Genomic DNA, 21,762 nt, shown 5'->3' with positions numbered 1-21,762 from the left:
AAATCCGGACAAGCTGATTGGTTAAGAACGCGAAGAAAAAGTAAATCGATATATATACGTCGTGAAAGAATTTAAAAAATACGATTAAATTTAGTTGACATTAAAAATGCATTTCTGAAGATATTATTAGAGCAAATAAATTATGTTACGAGATCTACACAATTCAGATACTTAAACGTATCTAAACAATTTTAATTTTTGTTAAATTAAACAATTAGAGAGCTTCAGTTTAAACATGTAAATATGAAAATGTATGTGTTTTTTATTGTTATATTAATTTTCCCTTCGATATAAAGCGTTCAAGAATAATCTTTAAAAATTCTTCAAAGAATTTTTTCCTAAAAATGACTCGGAAATTATTTCAATATCAAATAGTTTATTAGACTCAAACGTGTTTATTTGAACAAATATACATTACTTACAATTAAACTTGATATATATAAGATTTAATCGATTAATTGCTCGATGTGTTTATTGACGTATTTTTGGACGCATTGTCGACATTGTTGCATTGTTAGCCAAGCGGCATGGTTCACCTGTTGATCATCAGAGTCAGTCTCAGCATGAAGTAACTAATATTATTCTTGGCCGTGTTTGTTATTGTCTAATGGTTCGAACCGACAAATTTGCTTCTCTCTTTGCGCATAATTTGTCAATGTAATTTTTAATAAAAGAGATAGAAAAAAAAGTCACGTAAAATACTATAATTCTTAAATTTTAATAAAATGAACACTAATACTATAAAAAACGATTTAAAAATATGCATTTTCTATTGTTATAATTTTTATTAACGAAATAATTTAATAACAAATTTCGTAGCAATGTTACAATCATCTGATATATTGACTCTTTTTACCAGCAACCCCATTTCGTTATTTGACTATAGTCGTTCAAGGCTAATCTGGATAACTTACAGCAGAAGGCTAACCTAGAAAGCGATTCGTATTCTTGACCTTCCAAATATTGTAAGGCATATTAAATGACTAAACACACAATTGTTCAATGACTGAACTTAAATAACTACCGTGTTATATTTTATTAAGACGTACACTCTACTAATAAAAAGTTACATTTTACGATCAACAGAATGTTCCAAGATGTTTTTACATTATTATTTAAATCGTCACTGTGTTACTCCAAAATTGATTTCAATCTTCTCTACCATGTCTTTTGTTATTTATATAAATTTGCATAAATTGCATATACAGTCGACGTTCTTATTTTATTTTCCACGGTATCGCGCAAATAATCTATAATAACAACGTTGGTATTACAAACGGGCCAAGCGAACCTTTCATCACCATGACGTTATTTAATATAATTCCTGGTTCTGCGACCGGACGTTTTGCCGCGTTCTGCCAAAAAGTCGAGTGCAAACGCTTGTTTACAGGATTTCTCGCGTTTTATCGCGGATAGATCGGGACGTCGATTGGTGATTTTAGTGCCGCTGCCGACTCGTTTGAGTCAGTCGGCGAAAATAGATGCGCGGTGCGTCGCACAAGTAACGCGGTCAGTAGTATAGGCATGGTAAAGTGCGCCTGCGAAAATGCATCGTACGACTAATAATTATAACCCTCGTGAGAATTTAATTTCGAATGTGACTTCACTTTGAGCGTGGAATACTATTGAGAAGTGAATCATCGCCATATGATGAAAACTCCTTTAAATAACGTTAAAAATCTCCAAAGTCAATTGTAAAATTTTATTTCTCGATTATCTTAAAAAAATGTAACCTGAGATATTATCCATTTTTTTTTTATTCTTTTCTTATTATATATACAAGAACCAAATTTACAGCATATGAAAACAGTGATTCAATGACATTTAAAATCTCTTTAGAGTTTTAATCAATCTTTATCGCTGCATTTTTAAACACTATTTTTCTCTTAATTAATTCTTGTTAGATTTCTTCTTTCGGGGGAGAGCATGTTATTCAAGATGTGAATCACCTTGCTATGATACAGTATGTTATATAGATTGCTAAATATTTTCAGATTACTCATTTCATGTGATTCTTAAGAATGAGTAGGTGTGTAACAACAGACGTATTAGTCATGATTAATAAGTTAGTTCGATTAAAATAGATGCAGTATAGTATATGGAAAGTTATTGTTGTGCGTAACGTTTATTCATAGTACAAATGTCTCCTTGACAGAAGCATAAAAATTTTAACATTTATGATCAAATTTTATCAAATTTTAATGACTGTTTCGCACGTTATATGTTAGCGGTCACATGAACTGTCTCATAAATTCAAGACGGCGAAGAAGGGAGATTGTTTAGCGCGGTGCACGTGACTTAAAACTCTGCCAAAAGTAATTGCGCCTTTTTAACGACGGTGATTCAGTGACAAGCTCTCATTGAACGTTCATTCCCATTGTTGAGATTTTAACAGTTTACAGATACACTATACTCCATTCTTAATTCGTGTCTGTATATTTTAACTTTATCGTTTATGTTTTCTCAACTTTATTAATTATAATATGTACCCATATGATATCTCTTATGTCTTTCTATATTTATGGCTATATTTGTTTCGTTAAAGCATTATCATCTAACGGCAATGTGCTACATTTTTATGGGTCATTTTTTTGGGTCAGAGTGTCAACAAATATGTATTGTATTACAAATAGCCGTCAGAATTATGCCAAAGTGAAGCAACGCTTTCTATATAGCCAGCAAAAATATTAGGTCAGTTGAATACCGACATTCTCTCACGTACAATGTGCTGACATATTCGAGGATTTAAATAGCATATTTCTCGATCGATATCTGCTTAAAATGCGATTCTGAAAATTATTTTGCTTTACTTAAAAAGTAGTAATGTATCGAAACAATAACTTTCAAAGATTTTTTATTAGTCTCTTTTTCCAGAAATTATTTTTTTATTAAAAGAACAGTACTTTTTATGCGTAAACTCTATAATCATTTCTGTTTGGTTTTTAATACAATAAACAGTAAGCTAAACATACTGCTTGAACTACCAATGTTATTTAAGTGAAGAATCATTCAACGATAAGCTAACTTAATTTTTTTTAAGAGTAGAAGCATAAATTCTTTTACTAAAAAGCATTTATTTCTCTAAGTTTATAATCTCTTCCAAGAAAAGATCTTTTTCCCACGTTGCATTCTTATATTAGTGAAAAGATTTATCCAATATAATTTCTTTAACCAAATTTACAATTTTAGCAAAATTTGTTAAATGAATATTTTAAAGTGTTATTTCATAATGCTTTTCCATTTGTTTCTTTTCCTTTCCGAAAGATCTATCGTTGGATGACAACCGACGATCGCGGCGCGAAAATCAGACAACGCAACGGAGCAAAAGAGGCGGAATGCGAACGGCTGTTACGAAGTGCAGTAATCTCGGGAATGCATGTGGAGGCCACTTGCCAAGTCTTACTGTGACGTTGCAATACTCGGTCCGTCCGTTTTGCATGCCGTTTCGTCGGTCCGTTAAGCTCTCCCTCGCATCTGCTCGGTCTCGTCTAAAAAGATCAACCACTAATCGTAGAATGTGTGTCGACATTATATCGTTTCTCCGGATAATGTAGCTGTGAAAATCTAGTAAAAAATTTACGTCTAGAATTATATATATATATATATAAAATTATAATTTTGTTATTAATTTCTGTCAAAAGCAGATACATTTCTGTAAGTTTTCTTGAGAGAAACTCACTTGAAAGTAGTTTTGTGAGAAAAGAAAATGGAATAACGGAGATTTTGATTAACGCTGAATTTTTATACATTTGACATGTTTAACATCAATATTGTCGGATCGGTGGCTCCTTTATCTTTTCATTTGTTGTGTTACAACTTGTTTTTCTGGCACTTCTTGAGACAGTGCGAGTGAAGCAGCCAGGCGTATCATATTTCCATCGCCTGGCTGGAGCTGACATAATAGGATGATTTGTTTCACAATTTTGCGGCACGGACGGTGGCAGCGAACCAATTACGCGAATCTCACGTTACCGGAAGGATATCGTCTCGTGTCCCAACACCTACCCTTGCACTTGGCAGTCTTCGCCCGGTACACGTCACGCGAAACTAATTCATGCCTTCCGAAACGATTGTCATCTATCGCCAACATTTGCAAAGCTTCTCAATCAAGTTTAAAACGAACGCATTATCTCATGTTCTATTTATATAATAGTTGTCACAAACTATACAGATAGAGCTGCTTGAGCTCACTCAAGTTTGCAGTATCATTCTGTCACATTAATGAAAATTACTCAGGCACAGGATCTCAGGAAGTATCTTTTTTTATTTATGGATATCAAAGAATAAACTCTAAATGTCGAGACTGTTTCTACGTAGGCGCGTATCGATTATTTTGTAGCTTTATAAGCAGTTTGAAACACTTAAATTTCTTACACATTTTCTTACATTCAGCTTTATTATTTCTCAATTAATCATAAGTGTATTTTATTTTAATTCTAATATATAATAAATGTATAATTATTTCTGATATAATAAGATTTTCTACTAATTGAAAATACAAAACATCGTTTGTTATTAGGAGATATTAGGTACATATATAGTGAGAGATTGCAAGAGGAGAACAGGTGCAGAAAATTGGTGTCATCGTGCGTTAAGCCACGTCACGCGATACGTCACGCGAAAATGATCTAGCCACGTAGCTGGCGATCGCCTAAGCGAATCGACACTTCTGGCACTTGGAGGCGTCGCGCGATGCCACGGGTCTCAAAGGAACGATTGTCCGGACTTGCGCGCGAACATATTACATCCGACGGGTTGTATCGCGACCCAAATGTACGCGGCTTCTACGGTGAGATGCCAAACATAATAACCGATTACCAAGATAACTGGCCCAACCTATTTTCGAGCCAAGAGCCGCATTAATAATAGTGGCCTTACGTCACCCCACGGTTCCCTCGGCCTTGGGGCCTCGCGGGAAAATACTTTGCTCGAGCTCGACGTGAGCGAGAGAGTCGCGCGGATTCCGCGAAAATTCGTCGTTTGCCGCGCTCAATTTGCAGTTAAACGTGGCCGGCTAATGGTCCTGTGTACATCGGCGACGGCAGTGGCGTTCGGGTTGCCCGTCGTCGCCGTCGCCGCCACCACACGTTGGTACCTGCCGAAAATAGGCCCGACACTCGTAAATTATGAGGTCCTTTCGACGCGGCGGTTGAGGAAAAGCAGGCGTCGCTCATTCCCGCCGCAGTTATTTCGTGTGAAATTATTATTAGACCGACACGAAAATAATTCGAAATTCATATTTCAGATTTCGCGTCTCTGCAAAAGAGAATCGAATACGATTCTTACATTTTCTTCGTGGCACGTAATAGTGCTTATCATTTCTGAAGAGAAAATTTATATGCGAGATTAATAATTATCGTAATAGAAATCTGTATAGCTTTACTGTCTAGTTAGAGAAAGGGAGTTCAGAAAAGGAGTTAAAAAATAAATTTCAAAATATTTCTGATTATTTTATTCATTTTATATGTACATTTCAATACCATATTGTAACATTGGAAAGGCTACACTTCAACGAATGGCGTAGTTTTTGGAAAACTTTGGCCTTCATCGCTTTCAGAACGATTTGAAAATATGGTTGTTGGCAAGATATATCAATAGAATATGCGGTAAACCATATTGAAACAGTTAGTACGCATGTGCGTTATTATTTTGGAAGGATTCGCGTTTTCAGCAGCTGAAAATCGTAAGCGCAAAACCGCGATCTACAGCCAAGAGACGAAGAGCAATTTCGAGCTCCGCTCGCTCTTACCGTGAGAATACGCGCCGCACGACGATCGTTCCGTACTTCCTTTAAATTATGTAAACATCTATTTTGAATTTATCACACGATAAATCATTCTTGAACATTTTTCACTGTCGTGGCCGAAGAGTCGCTTCGTTTCGCCGTTTTCTGGCGATCTTTTCTTCAAAGATCGGTCACAACGGCAAAACCGCGTTTAATTCCAAGGCGGAAATAGTTGATATTTCCTTCATCATTTTCGCAATTTTATCTTATGACTGATTTTTCTCGCGACCTGTAATGAGAATTTAAAATTGTCGCTTCGAGTCCCTTCGTCGTCATAGATATTTCATTCATTTAGAAGGAATACCAACGCAAGTAGGAACCTCATCACGCGGTACCACGAGCGTAGGGCATCGCTAAAGAAGGCTAAGTATAGGTATTCGTATAAAAATAGCCGCGGTTGAGGCAACTATAAGTGACAGCAATTCTGGCTGCCAAGGTTTACTGAACCATAGTGACTAGACTCGAAGTGCAATCGATGCCGTTGCTCCGAACTCTGAACTGCAAATATTAGGTATTAGGTAAAGCAGAATAATTCGATATCGAAACAGTCATATTGTGTTCGGTAAAACAAAACTTTAAGGAAATAAAAATAACGAGAACGTATTTTCTGCAAACTTCAAATTTTAAAATAACTTTATCTTCTCTATCAGAATTTTAATACAACAAATTACTTACTAGTTTCTGTTGAAAATTTAAAAAAAATTAATCTAACCTGTCTAGAAAATATAATTTTATCAAAACAAATAACTTTTATCATTTCTTCTCTTCTAAAAGCGACTTTTTAAATAAGCTATTTTATTTATAATTAATTCTAATTAAATTTATATACATCTTTAAACATTTTATTTTAACATCCCTCCGCTGCCACACATGCATTATCAGTGACGAATACTGAAACGTGAAAATTTAATGGTGTAATCTAGTGTAAGTTGTTCATTCAGGATTGAAAATCTTGCTTTAATTTTGTATACTAATTTCCATATTAATGTAACGTATTGTATTCTTTTTGCATTCTAGCATTCTCAGAAGTCTGTGAGAAGTGAGTAAAGGTGGACAACGAGCTCAGAAGAAATCCGCGACAGAAACAGGTTGGATGGTGCCGCAGGCCGGCGCCATTTGAACCGAAAAGCTGGGCGAAGGAGCTGTTTCCTTCCTTGGGTCGCGGGTGTGAACACGTAAACGGGACCGGATCTTCCGGATCTCGTAGAGACAGGTGCGAAGGCGTGCCTCCACGATGGGGGTCGCCGACGACTTCGCGCCCAGCTTTACGCAGAAGCCGCAACTGCGGCAAGAGGACGACGGCAACCGGCTGATATTCGAATGTCAGCTGGTGAGCTCGCCTAAACCCGACATTGCCTGGTTTCGCGGCGAGACAGAGCTCAGCGAGGATGACAGGACCAACTTCAAGGTGCAGAGTGTCGGGACCAACAAGTTCCTGGTGGTGCTCGAGCTCGATGACGTCATCGAGACCGATGCAGGCCTCTACAAGGTCAAGGCGAAGAATAAGATGGGCGAGGTCGCTGCTTCCATCAACCTCAATTTTAGTCGTAAGTATTCATATCTTACATATATAATTCCTTTTTTGTCTCTTAGTTATATTTCTCAAAATAATAGCAATATTTTTATAAAAATAAAATTAAAATAAAACACGTATCAATTATGTAGGCTAATCTGCGCGCGAGATATTTCACTTATAATTTTACTACATTCGTTTTTATCTCTACTTCGGACTTTAGAAAATAGAGAAACAATTGATTAAACCGCAATTAATAAACATTAGTACAATGAAACAGCTATACATTATTTAAAAAAATTAATCTATTTTTTATATTGTAATAATAATAAATTAATTTTGTTTTTAATTTGTAAGTTAAAAATATTTCTATGGATTTAAATATCGATTCTCGTGATTGATATAAACTTGCAATTTTTTACTTGAAATTTCTTTAAATTAGATTGTTTCTTAATTAACATTTGGCCGTTATATTTTTCTAGCAATGGATGAGCCTAGAGAGAAGTAAGTCGGTGAAGTTTGTACCGAGAAGAAGAGACTGATTTGTCGCTTCTCCAGGCTCTGTTTAATTAACTTGTTTTACGCTTCACGCTTATGCTAATGCGTTTTCTATTATTATTTCGTTATTTATGTTTGTTCTGCTTTATTTCTACCTCTGTCTTTCTCGTTTATTTCGTTGTTTTTTGTTTTTCATTTATGATTTTAGTTGCCGATCAATCCGTTGGAAAAGGGTGAGAGCTTGTTACTTACGCTGTGTTTTGCAACTGTAATAATTTGCTAACTTGTTAATTAAATTGTTAACATGAAACTACCATTATTTACCATTCCTCCACAATTTTAATCAGGAAAAGATCAGATATGGCGATAATACCAAGAAAATGTGTGCCATAACATATGTATTACAATTTTCTCTCAATTTATCGAAACCTTGAAAAGCATATTTAGGTACATTCCGTAATTTTAATATCAAATAATTTTCCTACTGAATTACGTTTTTATTTAATTTTTCGCAAATCGATTACAAAGTATCCTAATGAGAATATTATGGAAGTTTGACGTAAAGTTTAGGAAGTTCCACGGTATGAAAGTTAGGGTATGAAAGTTAGGGTATGAAATTTCTGTCTCTTCGATGCATTATTTACTATTGCTGCGTTATCTTTAACTGCTGATAACGTTCGAGTATACGTTAAATCGGCCTGACCGAGAATAACCGTCGCGGTATGTCCGCTATTTTCGGTCGCGTTCGCGCGCCGCGCATCGCGCGATCCGATAGAAATCACGACTGCTCGCTGCGCGTCAGCTAGAACGATCGGCCGCTTCTTACCGATCCGCCTACGCAGATGGAACCGCAAACACGAAATGCGGATAGAAATAGAATTAAGGTCTTCTAGTTTTGGACACTGCTCGTGTCTCGCACGCGCAATCCGACCACAAAGTGGCCGGATTATTTCGGATGTTGTCTCTCGCGAGAGAGAGGCCACTAAATTTCGTCTGAACTACGATTTGTCTATATCACAAATGCGATAAAGAATGATCGGATCGACAGAAAAAAAACAGATATTTGACAACGTTATTAACATTATTAATTGGAACTATAGCTGAATTTTAATGAATCTAAGAGAGACGGCCGATGAAAGAGTGAAAAAGTATAAGTTGTAAAAATTAGAATATCAAGTAATAATTTTAAGAATATTTATATTTAATTGCATAGTAAATCATAGACTCAGTATGTATGAACATTTTAAATTGTAATTGTACTAATAATAAGTTGTATAATTAAGCGCTAATTTCTTATATCACATTATGCGTTTGGTATCGCCTTGGGAAAGGAGAAACCCATTTTTTTAATAACTGCAGAATTACAAAGCAGTTTGCGAGAAGCTATTCTTATCTTTACAACAGTTTAATTATAATAACAACGTTTCACTGTTGCAGCACAGCTGGTAAATCAGTCACGAGATCTTTGTGCAATTTGCACTAGCGGAAAGCATTTATCAGTTCCCAAATCTCTTTTCGCATGCCGTTTGCAGTTTATTCCCGTGTCTCGTTGCGACTTTAATGATTTTCGAAGATAATTCGAAACTGGGTCGAGAGTGTTCTCGACTGGCTCTCTCGAGTCGCAGTCGACGGCGACGAGAAGCTGTATTTCGGGATCGCATCGACAGACGTGATTCCCGTGAATTTCTAAAAGTAACACGAGCCTTTCCGCTTCCACGCGTCTCCCGAAACGTGTCACAGTGTTCGCGTTCCATGATGCGTGTCGCAAAAAAATGTCGGTCAACTGCGAGATATAATTCACTCGAAAAAGCGTGAAACGTATACACGCGAAATCCGCGAAACTTTGGTGAGACTTTTAACATTCTGGCGAGCAAAAAGCTCAAAAGGGCGAACTGTCGATTGAGAGCGAAAGTACACGCAGCTCGCGAAAATCGAATCGATCTGCGATTGACGAGAGTGAAAGTCGAGAGAAAACAGCTGCAGCCTACTTCCCCGCTAAACTTAGCTGCAACATGCACCCGTGCTAATGTACTTATGGTCCATTCGGGATGCGAGTGTTAGGCACGTGCCTCTCGTCTCGGCTCTCAATTTGCAAGAATAAACACTGGTGATCGTAACTTGGATCACACGATTCCATTGTAAAGAGTAATTTGAAAGAGAGACGATTAAAGATAGAATAATCATAAGAATTTTATTTCTAATTTAGAAAGAATTCTATCATAGAAAACAGGTTCAAAATTTGTGAATTTAAAAGACTGACGATAAAGCAAGATATTTGCTTGATTTTTTAAATAATTTATTAATCTTGACCTTTTTTGAGAGAAGTAAAAAAGCGTGTAAAAAAATTTCTAGGAAAAATTGTCTTGTTTTCTCTGTGAAATTATATTTAGGTTAGAGCTTTAAATTTTTCTGAAAATTTTTCTGGCTCAAATATTCAACTGTTGACAAAAGTGTTGGCGCCAAGAAAGACAGTAGTATCAATTATAATGTCGATGTACTGGATTTTAAAGTGGTTGTTAGCTGTCTGAATCAGAATAAGCTTGGATGAGCTTCCTCTCGTCAGGAAGCATCGACTAATCAAAACAAAAGTTATTTTTGGCAGCAATCCGCGAAAAGCGCGGTAAATCCCACAGCGGCATGATCAGCGCATGAGCTGCTCCCCAAGCAGAATAGCAAATCACGATATCAAAATGACTTTGAAAAGTGATTTTTAATTATCATTTTAACGTCATTTTGATGTCATGATGTTTTGTCATGAAATTTTGATGACTTGTTGTTCTGCTTGGATCTTCTCTTCGTCCAAATATACCACCTTCTGTATCTTTACTTATTTAATATTAATATTTAACTATATTAATTTGTCTTTAATAGAAATCCTAATTATTCTAAAAGTGAAAACATTACTAATTCTTTTTGTATTAAATCTTTGGCCACAGTGCGTGCACTTGCGATCAAAGCATGAGATTTGCTAACGACAGATGTGAGTGTCTTTCGATTCACTAACGCGTTGGTTGATCGCGCCGGAACTGAAATTAAAATCATCAGCGATATGGTACGTTTGTGACGCAACATCAAAATTTTTGCGTTGATTCGCCGTAATTTAATTCAATTGGCACGACGATCAACGCTTTAACGAACGATAAATTCACTGGATATATTTCCAGACTCCGTGCGACATTTATTTTGCGCTTGCAGACAAATTGACGGTATCGCGCCGACTTTCGCGAAGAAGCCCGCGATTAGACAGGAGGACGACGGTAAACGGCTGTTGTTCGAGTGTCGCATCACAGCCGATCCTACGCCGAAAATCACATGGTTTCACAGCGGGAACATGGTGAAAGACTCGCCAAGGCACAAGGTTGGATTATAATCTATCCCGTACAGAGTAATATAAACTCAAAGGAGATTGAATAGTAAAATTCAAAATTAATTCCCTTATGTAGACGATTTTATCTACTAAATGTATATAATAGCCAAGCCACTACCGTGTCTCCTGATTAAGTTTCTTGAATTCTACGTTCTAGGAACTGACTTTTTTAAAGTCAGTTAAAGTGTTTTTTTGTTCTGCAATTTTTTTACGAGCAAAATGAGGAACGTACGCGAAATAATTAATTCGAACTCCGTGAAAACGATTGTCGAACCGTTTCAGATGACCGTCGATAAAGATGGCCACTCGTACTTCGCCACCCTGGAAATAAAAAACGTGACCGTCGAGGATGCTGGCAAATATAAGGTCACGGCGAAGAACGAGCTCGGCGAGTCTAACGCCACGATTTCCCTGAATTTCGATAGTAAGTATCTGACGTTTTGCGATAAATAACCACAAATCCATGTATATTTTGACCGATGATCCGCTTTACCTTTTACTATTTACCTGCTTAATTTTTTCACAAGTATACGCTCGATCAGTCGCGTTATTTTGTTAATAAGTTTCCTTAAAACTGAAAAATTATTCTTAACTTCAATTTATTTTGGATATCAAGCAGGCATTTTAAAATGTTTAATTTCTTTCAAGGAAACTTGCTCTAAGTTTTATTTCTCTTTTTCTTGTATAAATTTCTCTAGAATTTTTACAATAATTTTTTAATATTTAATAATTTCTAATTAAACTGTATTTAACTTTATAGAGTTCTAAAGTAGCGAACGCGTTTCTCCCTTTACTCCTTTCCGCGTTGTCTCGAAGCGGAAAATAAAGTGGATCATCGGCACCGTTCCTCAAATCTTCTCTCACATTCTCACTCGGGATGTATATCGATGATTTTCTTTCATTTCTGACTGTCTCTTCTTCATCTCAGTTCTCTGCCCTGTTTATCTGTATATCCTCCATGTCGACTCTACACCAACGTATATCCGCAGTTTATTATTTAATTTTTTTCCGTTCCATCAACAGTCCATTCTATTTAGTCTTTTTCTACTCTTTCATTGTAAATGCCATACATGCGGAGACCTTTATTTTTTAATGGTTTGTCTCGGTCGAGCGATGAGCACGTATCGATATCGGCTCGACGCGAGCCACGATATACAGCCCGTTGATTTGATCTTAATCGACTAAACGACATTTTTTTTCTTTTGCCGAGAGAAACATACACTTGTTGTTTGTCTCTCACGAGATTTTGCATTCGTAAAAGTTGCGTAGAGAGCGGACCAGAATAATCAACTTGTAACAACGCGTGTACTGCTGCTTCAATCACGTATTAATTCGAATCGCATCTCGCGCCGATTGGAGATACACTTTGCGTCTCGAGACGAATTACCGTCCGTACCGATGCACGAGATGCGATCGCAGATTAGCATTAAACATTATTGACGCTTCGTTAGGTTGCTTCGATGACATCTTTTCTCTCTATTCATACGATCATGTTTGCCGTGTGTGAATATCTACTGAGAAGCCGCCGTTTGTTTCTGAGAAATCGGCGGTTTTCGGATGCACTGCATCCAAGCTCACACGCACACACACACGCAAACGTAATTATACGAAATCTCTGTGGTGGTTAGATCTGCTAACAATATATATTTCCTTACTTGCACACACTATTAGTTACGATTTCGCACCTTCAATTCCAACGGAGATGTCACATTCCTCTTTGGTTGCATAAAATTAAATTTTAATACTGCTGCTCAGAAATAAAACACAAATAGCATTCTGTATAATTACAGATTCAAGTTTGACAGTTTTATTAGTGTCGCGGGTACACCTCACACAGCATTATACTATTATAGTATAATATTCTTGTAGAAATTATTTGCACATAAAAGGAATTTGTTAAATACATTTTGAGAAAAATTTTAATCTATATGCTTTTATAGAATCAAAATTGGCAAGTACGGAAATGTTCTTGAAAAATAGTAAAATATGTAGTTAATGACAACGATTCTAATATTGTATATACTCACACGTGTCTTCGTCACATGCTTCACTAGTCATTTCTCATCGGCTAATTCGTAGAGATTTTTTACCAGTAAAACAGAAATGTTTGAAATCATGTGTTATATCATACTGTATATATTTACATCATCGATTAATACCACGTGTTTTAATCGACACAACATGGAAACACACTACTTTCTTCGTATTCGCGGTATTCGCGGTTTCAATGATTACTCATTCAGTAATCAATTGGAGATGAAATGATGAAATTGAAATTTCTCGATTAACATTAATGCAATCGAACTGTTATGTCGTGTCAAACGGACGTACATATTACACCACTCACTCACTCGCAAACAGCGTTTTGACGAAATGCTTGCGCATAACCGTGCAGTGTTCCTATTTTCACTTTAACCGCGCGCGCGTCCGTCCTCAAAACCGCACGGGAGAAATGGAGCAGGTGACATTTCGAGAGCACAGTTTTATGATCTACCAAGCGAAATGTTGCGAATAGACGGAAGGAGAGTAGAGAGAGCAACCTAATTCACAAGATGTCGATCGGCAAGGATTCTGAATCCTTGAACGTATATTGGGTGTTGATTTCAGCACACTTGTTATGCGACGATACAAGTAAACGAAGTAATTAAATCGATAAAGGAATATCGAGTGGATTAATGTAAATTAAACTACGACAATTTTATTTAGTAGAGAAATATTTAATAGAGTATGTCTAGAAACTTGAAGACTAAGCCAAATCGATACGTGACTCCCGATCTCGCATCGAACTGCAAAATGCTTCGCGTATTTAAGCCTTTCGCTGCTATATAATTTTTTGCTCTATATATAAAATGTAGTTAATTGACCAGAATTTGAAATTTTTTCTTATTTTACTTTTTTTAATGTAAATATTTAAATGGTAAGTAAAGAAAAAAAAGAATTTATGTTTTCAAACTTTTTTCCATCTTGAGATTAATATAAAACTTAATTAAAATTGAAATTTCTGCGGAATGGTATCTTTGATTTAGAGGGGAATAACGCGTCTGGAGTCAGATACTAATTGTTGCAGCGAAAGGATTGAGTAGGCAAGCAAGCGTGTGTACGAACAATTCTCGACATGTCGATCGTTTGTGTCGAACGTAGGCGATGAAGCACCCGTACCGGATGACGGTATTAAACCTACCTTCACCGAACGACCGGTGATTAGACAATCCGACGACGGTAACACCATCACCTTCGAATGCCGACTTGTCGGCGATCCGAAACCGAGTGTCAAGTGGTAAGGCCTTGAAATCCGCGACGCGCGCGAGGAAGTAGTACTGAAGAAGTGCCATTGTTGAATCATCGGAAGAAATGCCGATCAAAGATATTCAATATCGATTAGATGATAAAATTAAGAGAAGAAATATTGCAAATTAAACTTTTTTTTTTTAAAGAATCTCTTAAAAAGAAACGTTTGCAATATTGTTTTCCAATATTTTTGGAAGATACATAATTGTGAAAACGACACGTATGCGATTAACCAAGATAATTTCAGTAATGCATCTTATTCCAATGGTTCAAAGCTTAGAAGCGCATGACATGCACTTCCGAGCGCGCGACTCGCGACGCAAGTCAATATCCGGCGGTTGCTTCGACTTGGCACGTTGACGGCGATCGCAGGTATCACGGTACCGAGGAAGTGAAAGACGGCGGGCGGTTCACCACATCGCTGGAACTCGATCAGAAGCTGTACCATCTCGCGAGGCTGAGGATCGACAGTGTGGCGAAGGGGGATGCGGGCGAGTACAGGGCCGTGGCGAAGAACAAGCACGGCCAGGGGGTGGCGACCATTAATTTGAACTTCGAGGGTGGCGACAGGCTCAAGTAGGCATCGAAAGATGATCTGTCCTCGGCGTTATTCTGCGCCACGATTCGACAGTTGCGCTCTTTTTCGAGGTTCGACGCGGCGCGATGGAAACTTGCATTGTAATTTTATTCGATATATTGAGTTGCAAAAATACAGCAATAATTTAGCATAGCTTTTAAAGAATTGCAATGCAAAAAATAATTATTAGCATTTTTCAAGTTTGTTACATTTGGTTGCGCACGTATATCGTAAAACATATATAGGCTTCATTATAAATTAAATACCGATAAATATATTGTGAAATAAAAGAAGTTGAAAGTTAGTCGATTAGATTATGCAGGTATTCGTAACATTTAATTAACTTTTTCTAATTCTTTAATTAAAAAGAAATCATTATTTAAGCAAAAACTTCTTATACCTAAATGCTTGCAGTCGCTTTATAATAATTTATATCCCTTATAAATTTACGAATGCCTACATATATAGAAATCGCACATTCTCTCTGTATTAGAAACACGTAGAACTGTCGGAATGAGAAAAAGTTTTGATAAATTGAATTAAAAGAGAGCCTGCGACTTTTACAATATTTTTTCGTAACATCGCGTCGCGTTTTCGGGAATATTGCGTGGCATGGCCGACAGATGAGAAACGACATCCACCGTGATGGTTTTAAATTCTGCGTTCGATCGATCAGCGAATCGACGAATTTTTCGTCTGACGTGTCGATTTACGCAGAATACCGGACGGTAAGCCGCCGCGCTTCCCGAAGAAGCCGACGATCCGCCAGGAGGGCGATTTACTCATCATGGAGTGCATCCTGGAGGCACATCCGGTGCCGGACATAACGTGGTACCAGGGTCAGAAAACGATTACCGACAATAAACGCGTGAAGATGTCACGCAAGGCCACCGGCAAGGATACGTATCTGCTGACCCTCGAGATCTCGAATCCGACCAAGGCTGACGGTGGGAATTACCGTTGCAACGCCTTTAACAACTTCGGCGAGAGTAACGCCAACATCTCCCTCAACTTCCAAGGCAAGTCCCCCTCGAAGCGTACGAGAGGGCTTTCATTTGTACTCCGAGATATTCATCATCAATATCAAACGCGCTTCAAAAATTATCCAAAAAGAATCATCAGCAATCTTTAATCATAATTTTATTTTGTATAATATCAATTTCAAAGTAATTTTTTGTTTTTTTTTATACGTTTGTTTAAAATTGATTTTAATATTGTAAAACTGCTCGGACAATAAAATCCCTCTTGTCTACTTCGTCCATGACGGGTCCTGACAATTTTCCCCGTGTCTCCTTTGTGCGTAATGCATTCTATGAATTCGCGATAAAGATGTACAAGCGGTTTTTCACGATGAACGATCGCGATCGTTGACGTTAGGTCGGTTTATCAGGTAAGCACAGCCGCGCTATACTGCTAACCAATCGTGAAGTCTCTGTATCTTCGCTTCATAACTCATTGAGCTGCCAACAACACGACTAACGTCATCGGGAGTCGCGGTCGCGGGTCACCGATAACCCGCGACCGCGGCAGAGATCGCGTTTCCGGTGTCCCGCTGCGCACCCGGAAAGCGTCGCTCGTATCTTCACCGACGATGTCTAACCGTGGATCTTTCCAAGATGCAGAGGAGGGCGCGGGTTGCGCTCCGTCCTTTATCGAGAAACCTCGCATCATCCCGAACGAGACTGGTACGCTTATCACCATGAAGTGCAAGTGCAAGGCAAATCCCAAGCCGGAGGTCACGTGGTTCCGCGGCACCAACGTGGTCAAGGAGTCGTCCAAGATCGCAATCAAGACTAAAACTGTCGAGGAGGACATATACGAACTTATAATGGAAATAAAGGTAATTCTTCTTTAAAAGCGAAAATAACTTTAATTTATTTTATTTAATTATTACGGTGTAATATGGGAATAAATTTATAGTTCTTTAAATTCTCAGACATTTAGTTTTAACATTCTTTTATATATAGATTTTTAATTTCAAATTTTTTCTTTGGATTTATAGATGTGTAATAGAGATTATATTTTATAAATATCGATTTTTTAATTTAAAACTTTTCTAATGATTTTTTGACAACAGGACCCATCGGCACCGGACGGCGGCACTTACAGGTGTCACGTGAAGAACGAGTATGGCGAGAGCAATGCTAATCTGAATCTGAACATTGAAGCGGAACCAGAACCAGAGGGAGACGGGCCGACGTTCGTAGAGAAACCACGGATAAAGTCGCAAGACAAAGGCAAGGTCGTCATTATGGATTGCAAAGTGAAGGCGAAACCGAAGCCGCAGATTGTGTGGACCCACGCCGGCAAAGTGGTGAAGGAGTCCTCGAAGCTCTCCATCAGCATCGTCCAAGAGAAGGAGGACATTTATTATATCAAATTGACTCTGAACGATCCCGGACCGGACGATTCTGGACTTTACAAGTGCAACATTAAGAATGACCTTGGTGAACTCAACGCCAATCTTACGCTAAACGTCGAAAGTAAGCACGCATTTTGTATATTAAATAATAGTAGTCTAATTAATTTTTTTAATATAGAATAATTGATTTAAATTTGATAATTTAATTTTTGTTCCAATTGCTAAAAGCACATATCGATTGTGATTTTAGTTATACCCGTAATTAAGGAAAAGCCAAAGGTAATAAAGATCGTCAAAAAGAAGACAATCGTGATCGAATGTCACGTTCTTTCCCAATTCGCGCCCGACTGCACGTGGTTCAAGGAAACCCAGGCCGTCAAAGAGGATAATAGACACAAGTGTCACGTCGAGCAAGTCAAAGAAGTGAGTTCCATACAATAAAATTATTCATACAGTATAATCAATTACATTACCTTGTATTATAACGTGAATCGGTATTCAACAAATTATTATATAAATTTTAATCAGCTGATTTTTTTGAACAGGGTGAATTCGCTGTAAAACTCGAAATCGAACAAATGTCACAAACAGACAAAGGCACATACAAATTGGTGGCACGCAACGAAAAGGGCGAAGCCACGTCGCAAGTAGTGGAAGTGACGGAAATTCCAGACCAAGGAGAAAAACCAAAAATTGTTACCGGCCTCAAATCAATTGTAAGTATTTCTATTGTAACTCGAAAGGCAGCTTTTTTATTTAACATTCATTTCTATGAAAAGATAAAATAAAATTAAAATAAAACTCCTTTAGCTACTTCAATTGATTGTTGCTCGTTTTTTTTTATTTCCAGACTGTCGAGGAAGGTAAAACGGTCGAGCTCGTCGCCACTCTCGCAACGCAAGATCGAAAAGTCACTGTCACGTGGAATAGGTACGTATTTAATATAAAAGTTGCATTTTAAATAACTACCTGAAATAATTTGTCTAATAATTTATCATGTATTTTTTGCCAGTTGTGCTTTTTCTTATGTCATAAATTGTTTCAATAAATTATTCAAATTTTTATGCTTATTGTAATAAGAATCGTAATATGATTACAGAGATTCAACGGTCGTCAAAGCGTCAAAAGACATCATGATCTCCTTCAATGGCCTGGATATGAAATTAACCATCACCTCGGCATCGACAGAATTGTCAGGAACATATAAAGTCGTCGTCAGCAACGAATATGGTCAGGATGAGTCGTCGGCTCGTCTCGTCGTCAAGGTAGGCAATTTTATTTAATACATTTAACCATAGTTTATATCATCAACATGGATGCAAATTTTTTCTTCACCTTCTTTGTCTCTGTATAAATTTATGTTCCAACATATTGCAAGAGATTCATACTTATGTGAAAAAACGTAATTGTCACTCCTTCTTTTCATGTGAATTTAAAATATTTGTATCACAAATAATGATAAATTGATCTAAATACCTTATTGAAAAACTGGCATGTTGGTCGAACGTCAAACTAAATTGGAAAATATCTAATATAATTAAATCATCGTTCTCTTAATGAATTCGAAGATCATTTGTTTGAGACGTGTTCCCCAATGTTGCATGCAATCCCTTCATTAAATTGCAGAAGAAAGAGGAAAAGAAAAAGGACGAGGAGGAGGAAGAGAAGAAGAAGAAGAAGATCGAGAAGAAAGAGAAGAAAGAAGAGGAAAAAAAGGAAGAAAAGAAGGTAGAGAAGAAGGTCGAAGAAAAGAAGGAGGAAAAGAAGGACGAAAAGAAGGTAGCCGCTGAGATAAGAAGATCAAAATTTTATTTAATTTTCAATCGTTTTCTGTTGCTTCTCTGTTTTTTTCGTTACACCTCTTGTGATTAACAAAATACTCTTATACTGATTACATATACAACTTGATACAGATACAGAAAGATTAATCGTTTTGCAAAATTTATTACAGTATGCGTATTTATATTTGCGAGAGAGCAATATTTGAAAAAAAAAGAAAGGAAAATGATTTTAGTGTTAGATGATTGCATTTTATCATGCGATTGATTAACGAAATGCAAGTACAATTATCGAATTACAAGTATGCTTTACATTGAGAGCATCTGTAGGTTTACAAAACGATTTATCTTTTGACTTCTCGACGCGACAATTGGCTTATCGTTGAAAAATTATATCTCGATACATAAGGTAATAAGTTCAATATGGAGCGACGATGATGGTGAGGGATCGGAAGGATATGAGGAGGAGATTGAGGAAGAGGAAGAAGTGGTGAGTGTAATTGAGTCCAGTGTTATCAGCACAGAAGCCATTCTCGAGGAATCGGACTCTGAAATTATTTCTCGCGTCGAGGTACACACATACGCAAACATATACCAACGCTAATACATACAGATTTTATCTTTCGTCAATTTATATATATTAAATTATTAAATAAGTATAAAATCTTTATACTTATTTAATAATTTGATAACAATGTGTACGTATTACATATTTCTTACGATAAAATAAGAGATTTTATTTTTTAATTACTTAAATTATTTAATAAACTAAATTTTTTAATTTTATATTATTATTTTTGTAATTTATTGTATGTAACTATTACTGCTAATTAAACTTCTTCTCTTCTTCTTTTCTATGAAAATCATGTCTTCGTAGGATAAATCATTTTTTTCTTATTATTTTTAAGGATAAGCCCGATTTGAAACCGAACGGTATCGACAAACCAGGGATTAGGAAGGTACGAGATAAAATTATTTCTTTTTAATTTTTTAAAAGAAGAATCAAATGCAACATTTTACAAAAGATAAAAAACGGTACACTATGATCAGAACATGTGACATCGTGATAATAATTATTGCATTTGTGCACTCCTGTTTATTATTTTACCCATTGTTACTTTCCTTTTTTGCATTTTCCTTGTCACTTTGTGTTACATCTTTATTTTGAGATTTATGTGTATGTAGTGTGCTCCACGATATGTACGAAAGCTTATTCTACAATATGTTATATCAAAACTTAAACGCTTAAATTTTCTACAGATAATAGTGTATAGCTAATAAATTATATAAACGACATTAATAAAAAAAATAAATTTAAATTCAATATGTAAGATATGCAAAAGAAAAATAATGGCCCTGACGTTTTCTGTTTCAGAAAATGGAGATCTTACAGGTGAGCATAGAATATCAAACAGTCAGTTTTCGGTAATGTATGCGCTCGAAAAGTAGCTTTGAGATTCCGCTCGAATAAATACCACTGTGCTCTGAAGCTTGAGGCTTTGGCAAAGTATGTATTTTGGCCAATCTGCGAAACAACATATGTTTATGAACCGCAACAAATTGTTTTCAGTATTCTTTTTGATATGAGATCTCATCTTGCAATCGCAAAATTGCCTCTAGGCAATTAATAATCAGTGTTTTTGCGCTCCGTAAATTTGCTTATATTATTTTATCTTTCGCAGCATCCACTTAATCTCAGCTTATCCGCTAAGTTTCTTCGAACGATTTCATGCGCACGCTTAAACAAACGCCTTGATATTTATTTTCCTTCGCTTAAGAAACGCAAGTTTTCCAAGAACTTTTTCAGATGCTATATTTCTTTCCGAGTCCCAGAAGCTGGTCCCGTTAAATCTATCTAACTCTGCTTTAAAGTTTATTAATTCTTTATCTCATTATTCGAATTCTTGCATGGCTTTTTCTTTGTACGTTGTATTGCGTGTGTTTGTGTATGAAAAATTTTGTGAAAAGATTGAACATCAGAGATACTTATTGCTAATTAATTATGAACATTAGATTAAATTTATGTTAGCATTGCAATCATATCTCTGATCATTGTATATTCCAAATTAAATGGATGAAGTATTTTGCTAATATTATTTTATCTCTTTACGTATGTAGAAGGACGAAGAAATCGTCAATAATGTTGAAGAAAGGAAATCTATTAAGGTAAGAATGTATCTTTTATTAAAAATGTTTATTAAATGTTGTAGTTACGATATAACAAATAATCCATTTAATTATACTTAATTTGAAATATCGTTTTTAATATTTTTCTTTCAATTTATAGAAGAAACCAGCCGAGAAAGTTGAAGACAAAAAGGAAGAAGAAAAGGTTAGTGTAATTATCTTCATAAGTTGAAATTATCTCTTAATAATTTATATTATCTTTAAATCTTATTTTTTTTTAGAAAAAGATTTTAAAGAAGAAAGAGCCTGAATCTAAGGAGGTATGCATAAATCAATATTTATTTTATTTTTGTCTTTAATAGTTTGTTACATATTCAATAGTTTATCTTATTTTATATTAACCATATATAATATATTATTATAATATATTTTTATTGCGCAAAAATTGATTTGGAACATATATATTT

General features: G+C 36.1%; 1 protein-coding gene across 4 annotated transcripts in view; it reads left to right on the top strand.

Moving 5' to 3' along the window:
• LOC105457558 (muscle M-line assembly protein unc-89-like) overlaps positions 1-21,542 on the top strand; it is a 23,900-nt gene extending 2,358 nt beyond the window's left edge. For 2 of the 4 annotated variants that reach the window (XM_011702284.1, XM_011702285.1), the window contains exons 2-19: positions 6,803-7,332; positions 7,781-7,802; positions 10,992-11,154; positions 11,446-11,587; positions 14,305-14,440; positions 14,824-15,027; positions 15,746-16,047; positions 16,651-16,868; positions 17,106-17,511; positions 17,641-17,813; positions 17,936-18,106; positions 18,241-18,320; positions 18,490-18,655; positions 19,017-19,118; positions 20,077-20,127; positions 20,544-20,561; positions 21,287-21,334; positions 21,456-21,542. In XM_011702284.1, coding sequence (XP_011700586.1) covers positions 7,020-7,332; positions 7,781-7,802; positions 10,992-11,154; positions 11,446-11,587; positions 14,305-14,440; positions 14,824-15,027; positions 15,746-16,047; positions 16,651-16,868; positions 17,106-17,511; positions 17,641-17,813; positions 17,936-18,106; positions 18,241-18,320; positions 18,490-18,655; positions 19,017-19,118; positions 20,077-20,127; positions 20,544-20,561; positions 21,287-21,334; positions 21,456-21,527 — 2,787 coding nt within the window. In that variant the 5' untranslated portion in view covers positions 6,803-7,019 and the 3' untranslated portion in view covers positions 21,528-21,542. The remainder of the gene's footprint in view (positions 1-6,802; positions 7,333-7,780; positions 7,803-10,991; positions 11,155-11,445; positions 11,588-14,304; positions 14,441-14,823; positions 15,028-15,745; positions 16,048-16,650; positions 16,869-17,105; positions 17,512-17,640; positions 17,814-17,935; positions 18,107-18,240; positions 18,321-18,489; positions 18,656-19,016; positions 19,119-20,076; positions 20,128-20,543; positions 20,562-21,286; positions 21,335-21,455) is intronic. The other 2 variants (XM_011702286.1, XM_011702287.1) reach the window with 2 other exon arrangements.
• The last annotated feature ends 220 nt before the right edge of the window (positions 21,543-21,762 follow it).

The sequence above is a fragment of the Wasmannia auropunctata genome, unplaced genomic scaffold (genome assembly GCF_000956235.1).
Source record: "Wasmannia auropunctata unplaced genomic scaffold, wasmannia.A_1.0 LD335207.1, whole genome shotgun sequence".
Lineage (NCBI taxonomy): Eukaryota > Metazoa > Arthropoda > Insecta > Hymenoptera > Formicidae > Wasmannia > Wasmannia auropunctata.
This window is presented reverse-complemented; position numbering and strand designations above follow the sequence as displayed.